Source organism: Halictus rubicundus, chromosome 9 (genome assembly GCF_050948215.1).
Source record: "Halictus rubicundus isolate RS-2024b chromosome 9, iyHalRubi1_principal, whole genome shotgun sequence".
Lineage (NCBI taxonomy): Eukaryota > Metazoa > Arthropoda > Insecta > Hymenoptera > Halictidae > Halictus > Halictus rubicundus.
Genome location: NC_135157.1, coordinates 3,239,755 through 3,247,122, shown reverse-complemented (window position 1 = coordinate 3,247,122; position 7,368 = coordinate 3,239,755). Strand labels below are relative to the sequence as shown.

Sequence of the window (7,368 nt, the reverse complement as noted above, 5' to 3'; positions counted from 1 at the left end):
TCATTAAACCGAGTTCCGCGCTCTCTACCTAAATAGAACATTTGCTCGTGAACTACGTGAGAAGCGTCAGTGACATAAGTAATAAATAATTGTGGAATGCCAATATAATCAATTCTGTAATTGTTTGGAAAATAATTATTTTTTATTGTATAATTTCATTACACTGTTAGTTCCTTCTTATTTTCCTTATTGTTCACCATTGTAATCGTTGTTTTATAATCGATAACTTATAAATTCAGGAAAAATGAAAGTAATTACTGCGTAATATTTTAAAAAACTATCGGAATTTAAAATTAATTCGAAAATTATTGTGATATTTATAAAATAACGATTCTTAAACAGAAAATATTCTGTAATAATTATAGACTGGAAAAAAGCATAAATACAATCTACAAGTAATAACAAAATTCAATCGTTCTTATTGAGATACTCAGTAGGAAACAGAAAATTAATTTCTTTACTTATTTTTCCGATAATACCACTTCTAATGCCCGACAGCATTGACTGCAATTATTAAAGTAGAGGTAATAATGAGATAAAAGTATTAACTCATTCAACTAACTTTCAACGGCTGCTATCTATATACATACAGCGTTCTCTCCGAGAGTAATAAAATTTTATCCCCACTACTACGGAGTTCCCATTTGGACGTTGGGTCGTCCTACGAACGGTAAGGCAATACTAATGCAATGATGAAACTTTATTATTTTTAGTTATTTCGTTACGAAATCTTAACCAGTGTTTTGGTGAAATTTTTCTGGTTAAAACGAGACCAAACACGATAGAGTTTCGATTATATTTACTTATATTATGGCGAACTATGATCACTCATTAAACAAGTAATTATGATCGAAATTATGCCATATTTAGACTCATTTTAATTAGAAAAATCTCGCAAATATGTTGGCAAAAGTTCCGTTAAAAAAGCTTAAAAAATAAAAAACTTTCCTACTTAAATTGACATTGATACATAGCCTTTTAAAGTGCCTAACGCCTCGACCCTTAGTACCTTTTTGTCACTCCTATGATCTTCTCTATGTTCAGCAAACTTCAAATAACGTAGTACCTGCACGATCGTTGATTTCATAGCTACGAGTTTGATCATTCTCTGAAGGAATTCTGTATGTTGTAGTCTTTAGCGATATATGAGCACAGCTCGAAGGATTTAAAAAAATTTTCAAAATTGTTAATTTTACAGGTCTGTAAAATAAAGTGTCAACCTTTTCATTAAATCGTTACTATTGAACTACCAAGTGGATGAAAATAAGTTTTTACATGCAATTTTTGGACATTTATAGTGAACTTCCAATAATGTTATTTTAAATATTTTGTTATGAAACTCAATAATAGTTTTAAATAGTACTTGAAATATTTTAAATGGTATTGGAATATTGGAATATTTCGTCTTTAAACTTGAAAGTACTTATTTTGGAAGACAAGAACATTAAATATGTGTGTACCCATTCAATAATTGCAAAGAAAGTAGAGCATTGGTTTAAAGTATGTAAAACTATTGCTATGTGTTTTCCAACCAAAATTGATTTTGTTGTAGTCCCTATTATTATAGTAGACTCTTCATAATTAGTATTTCCACCGTTCAAAAATACGCGCCATATACATGTGTAGCCTTCAAATCATATTGCACCCGTAGTAAAAATGGGATATACGGAATATTCAGTTCTTGCTAATACGCCTAAATTTGCGAAATGTCGGTAATATTGGGCGCGACAACGAAATGGTACGGCGGATCTTAGCATTAGAGCCCCCCGAAGCCTAGACAAAAACAGGACAAAAATGCCCGTAAGAAGAAATGTCTGTAGTGATCATTGTGAGTTAGGCGATAACTGCCATCTACCGTGAAACTGCGTATTCTAAAATCAGTTCCAGGTCGATGGAACATGGAACCGCCAGTATCGCAACAATATGGCCACGCGTCTTGCGTTATCGGATTGTGTCTGAGCCATAGTCGTGGAAACTAATAGTTTCGCGGCAGAATTTCCGATTTGTTCGGCGAGACATCGATCGCAGGATCATTCCAGGAGAATATGGCTGCGGCAAGCAAGTGGAATTTGTCCCGAGAGGACATACAGGCTGCGGCCAAAGACGAGAGAGTGAGTATTCTGCAGCTGTCTCGACAAAATCGGAGAAACAGATAAAGAACCCAATTGAAACGTCAATGTTCGGCGGGAATTTTAAACATCCTGAAATTGTTTCAGGAAATGCTTCTGGATCACGACAGCGATCCGGACGAGGATATGCTGTTCAAGTGAGTTCAATGACATTCTTCGATTTCAGATGCTCATTCCCATGATATACTGACGCTTAATCTTTTTCAGCCGACCAAACACGTCCTCAACGGAACCGAACGAGTCCAAAACGGATTCGAAGATGGACAGGTGAGAATCGCGTCTTTTACTTACGCTGTCAACAAACGTTAATTATGGTAACTGACAAGTTCACGTTGAGGATCACTGAGTGTACCCCGCGACTCGCGAAACTGTTTTATTTTCTTGATTAAAAATAAAATTAATGTAACAGCTTCTTTTCAATGTTTCCATATGAGAAAAAGATTTGCTCTGTTGCGCAGAGTAATTAGATTTTGTCTTGTACTCTTAATTTTCAAAATGAACTACAAAATCTGTACATAAAGTGGTACGCAGTGGGCATTTCTTCGATTTAGAAATTATTTAAACGCAAATAATGACGGCGATTAGAAACAAGAATGTGATTTAATGCTTTTCATTTTGCACTAACTTGGAGACGAAAAAGTTATATTTTGTATTGAATTTATTAATTGAAGCATTTGGATCGTCTGTCACAAGATTTATATGGTCTGATCGTCACATTTCCAAAAGCTTAGTCGTTATTAGTAGTTATTATTATTCATTTCAACATTTGAAAATTTATGGATCTGTATAATTGAAACGTTTTCATTAATAAAATTTTTTTTTAATCAGAGCAAACGGTTATTTGCTGGAAAATTTGGAAAAACTCTCTCCTTTCGTGTTAAAGCGTCCGGCTGCAAATCCAAGAAGTGACAGAGGTGATGCGGGAGAATGTCCAGAAGGTGATGGATCGTGGTGAACGACTCGAAGATCTGCAGGAAGCCAGCGATCGTTTATCAATGGCTGGACACGAGTTCAGAGCTGCGGCAAAGAAAGCGCAGCAAAGGGCTTGGCTCCAGAACTTCCGGACTAGGGTGATACTCGTCGCGATCACGGTGACTGTGGTTGTCTGCATCATCGGTAAATAAGTAAACTGCTGATGATGCATGTTCGGCGCATGTGGTTTTTTCATTACGCTTGGGCTTCCCGAGCAGAAACGCACGATTATCGGATCGCAACCTTTGGACGACGATAACCGAGTCCATAGTGACACTGTACGTCTTCTGGTAACCAATTTAACTCTTATGTCAATACCAAAAATTATTCACAATGTTCATCAAGTTTGTAAACAGTCTACAATTATCCAAAAAATCAAGCAGTTTATTTTGGTGCATAATTAATGTTCATACAGATTTGCGTAGGGAATGTTTGATTGCTGTTGACGATTGATTCGTCTAAATCATTGCAGACTTGCCATTTATTAAAAGAGCAATCTCAAAGTATAATGATCTACATTTGCCTTCCTCATCTTCCGTGCTTGTATCGCCGGATTTGAAACAGCTAAACCATCTTTGAACTTGTCTTTTGCTAATTTCTTCTTCGTTGAAGAGTTCGTTCCGATCGTGACATGTTTCAGTGGCAGTACGACCTTTCTGGGAGCGATAAAGCATGTTATGACGAAAGTAAAGACGATTATCGACGTGTCTTTCTTCAACTAAAAAGGGGGAAAAATGAGACATAAAAGGTTAAGCTAAAAGCAGATATATATATACTAGATAGATATTAATTATGGACCAAATCAATATCTTTTAAGAAGAGTGTAAACAAATGTTAAATACAAGTTGAAAGCAGGTATATACAGATATTGATATAAGTCTTAAATTATTAATCATTTATATTAACTTCGATAAGAAAATCGACACGAAAGGACGTCTGAAAATACTTTTTCAAACAATTAATAAGATCGTCCGTCATTCAAGGGTTAGTTAATCATCGAAAAATTGTTCAAGATACAATCGTTTATCTTTTCTGTTTAAGAAATCTGAATTTTTTTCAAAAATCGCTTTTCCAATTGGAAAATTCGCGCATTTCTAGTCTCGGACAGTCCATTGACCGCATCCATCTGTCATTCACTATTCTTTTCTGAAGCATTGTGTGTTCACTGTGTCAGTAATTTTATCGCCACACAAATATCGCTTGAACGCAGTCCAACCGTAGTCAGGCCGACGCGTATCGTTTTCAGTTCTGGACATCATGGTGCTTTACCTGGTTCTCAGATAGCGAACACGATGTAACGAGCTTCGATCGTTCAATCCCAGGTATTCATACCACTTTCTTCACTACTCTAACTTGCTCCGCGACCGCGTTACACCGGCACCGTAATCGAAAAGTTGGCTACGTTGACAAATTTTGCGTAACGCGCCTGGTTCGACGAAACGGCAGATTTTTCCATATTCTTACTGTCCACTTTTCATGTCCGGATTGCACCAAGGCTTGAAAATCGATTTTAGTTCTTGAGACGGTTACGAAGAACCTTTACTCCAAGTAACTGTTACGTAGGATCGAAATTTTCGATCTTCGTGCCAGCATCAGCGGTTAAATTATTATTGTGAATTAGTTTTAAAAAATTATACAATTTGAATAATAACGCTGTGAAGGTGATTTCGGTCCCATAGCGTTAAAATGAATAAAATAATGACATTGTTCGCACACGCATATATTACATATATTATTCAGGATTGAAAGTTAGTAGGTAGAAATTTCGATTTCTTGTTTTGAATTCGCATTTCGTTTTATATTGTAAGTGAACGTTGGTTGTCAAGGTTTACAAGAATTACATAAAAATACTGCATTACCAGTTAAAGGAGGTAAACATGAGTAATTAACAACATAACATAACATATTTTTCTGTGTTTTTTGTATATCTGACTACATTGGCTAGCGGTACAAATTCAGAAGAAATTTTAATGCGCAACAAAGACATAAATCTATTCTGGAACCCTTTTGGAACCGATATATAGAACAGCAAATATAATGTCTATGAAATTGATTATGGGAATCGAAATGGAAATCGTAACAGAATCAAGTAATAGTTCAAAGTTTCGGTTCTTTATAACAGTTATACGGAATAAGAGCTCTTCATAATTGTTTTAATCGGAATTTTTATACAAGGAGTTTTATACAAGTGATTCTACGTGCAAAAATAATTTGGAAAAAAAGAATACGCTTTTTCATTTAAGACTCCGTTTTCGAAAAGAATGTGTTTGAAAAAAAAACTCGCCTTTCAACGAAATTCAACACGACAACATAAAGTATTAAAAGTAAAGTAAAAGTATTACTTAAAGAATAAGTAGTTTTACTTAAAGTATTTCACTTTTTTTTTTCTTACATGTGTCCATCGAACACTTCTGTTCGTTTACGTAACTTTCCTTCCTTTTTTCTTGACGGTTGAAAAGTTCGTTTTGGGAATCGTTTCAAGCTCTGGTTCACGCACGTTCCGTCACGCTTCGATGCTCTTCTCGTGATCAAACGAGACCGGAAACACGCGTACGTATCACTGGTCTTTTATTTTTCAGTAACCATCGTCGTGAAATACTCGTGACTGCGGCTTCCTCCAGACTGAAACCCGATTGCTTACAAGCGTCCGTTGTATATTTGTACCTGTCTTTCATGGGCTCTATGCGTGTATTATAACCATAAGTTTATATATGAATACATATCCTACTATTTTTAAATACAATCGCGTCCACCGGGTCTCTTTTTTTGCCCACCACCGACACTACGCACCTGGTAAAAAAGTATTCCACTGGATGAATCGAGTAAGTTCATCAGATTAGATTAGCCTCAATCGTAGATTGACGATCTTTGTTCCAATACTTATTTTGATGATCAGTCGCGTAAGCGAAAAATTTACCTCACTAATTTATTTGCGCTTTTTGTGGTAAGTTAGACCGCAGATTTTTATGCAAAATATACGTTGTTTGTATCGAATTCAAGAAACAGAAGCCAAATGGAAGTTTCATTCTTATTTTTATAATTTTAATAACCCAAATCTAATACATTCATGTTCTTAAATTCTTTAAAATTAACGATTACTTTAAACTGCAGCAATTCATTTTGTCATAAATGCTTAAAATCCGCCGTCTAGTGGTAATACTATTTATTTTCGTTCATATGCAGTTTTTGCATGTTACGAATCTGCTCTTGCCACAAGTAAATAAACAAAACAGAAGTTTAAACACAAAAAGGAGAATACGATAATAAATGAAAATTGATCGCGTTGACTTTACTGATAGTTGGACAACAGTTAATAAATTTTCGATCTATACCACTAATTACGATATTAGGAATTTCAAAAAACTTTCACTTTTTTGGATGGCACTGTGTATTGTTGACTCCGTGGCACTGTAGGTGACTTGTTTTTGTATTGGTTCCCCGTTCAGTTTAAAAATGACTTCGTCTCGTCATCTTTATTGTTCGAAGCGTTAAAAACTGCTCGAAATTTTTTATTATACTGCTTAAACATTTTTATAATTTTTATGTAGGATCTTAGGAAAAAGAGGGACACAGCGGACTCGAACCTAATTAGCTAATTAGCTCCTGAGCATCCCCATAAAACTCTCCGGACCTTTCCTAATCTCCATACGTATTTGGTCTGGGATACATGTATACTCGTTGAACAGTGCATTATTCTACTTTTAGTGAAGGGGAAAGAACATTCATCATTTCAGTAGTCTCTTGAAATATTTTATCATATTTAAGATAAACGCTAAAGTAATTTTTTCAACAATCTCAATATTGATTTAATATTCTGTGTCAGGAATCGTGTATGACCTCTACCAACGTAAAATAAATATTTTTGTTCAATTTTTGGATTAATCGACGTTCGGAGTATCGGATATCATTTAATTCTACGAGGTAAAAGGTCACACAAATTCTAAATTGGATTACATCGCATGCCAGAAATGCAGTAATTTTAAATATGCAGTGACGTCTCTCGAGGTATGTAAAAATTTCATGACGTATTGTTTACAGACACAACATTCCTTGATCTTTTGCCACTAGCGTCCAACGTAGAAAAGGATATAGCAGATAAACGATAAAAGGATAGCAGATAAAACCTTTTTCTTTCTAATGATTTTTTTTCATGAAATTCTTCTGATTGCAATAATACCAAACGAGACAGTTTGGATCATGCTTACTTGTTTAATCCACGATATAGTAGAACCTCGATCATCCGAACTAATCGATAAAATACGAGCGT

At 35.0% G+C, this 7,368-nt stretch overlaps 1 protein-coding gene across 3 annotated transcripts; it reads left to right on the top strand.

The window, feature by feature from the left end:
- Positions 1-1,863: 1,863 nt before the first annotated feature.
- LOC143357167 (vesicle-associated membrane protein 4) lies at positions 1,864-5,844 on the top strand. 3 transcript variants are annotated; one of them, XR_013082778.1, is made up of 6 exons: positions 1,864-2,111; positions 2,217-2,266; positions 2,337-2,396; positions 3,013-3,245; positions 4,276-4,423; positions 5,681-5,844. XR_013082778.1 is itself a non-coding variant. In XM_076793451.1 (6 exons), the coding sequence occupies exons 1-5, from the start codon at positions 2,046-2,048 to the stop codon at positions 4,383-4,385; spliced, it is 447 nt and encodes a 148-aa protein (XP_076649566.1). In that variant the 5' UTR covers positions 1,872-2,045; the 3' UTR covers positions 4,386-4,423; positions 5,681-5,844. The 3 variants fall into 3 exon arrangements, 2 of the variants coding, with proteins under 2 accessions (XP_076649566.1, XP_076649567.1); XM_076793451.1 differs by having other exon boundaries at positions 1,872-2,111; positions 4,348-4,423; XM_076793452.1 differs by lacking the exon at positions 4,276-4,423 and having other exon boundaries at positions 1,873-2,111.
- Positions 5,845-7,368: the final 1,524 nt, after the last annotated feature.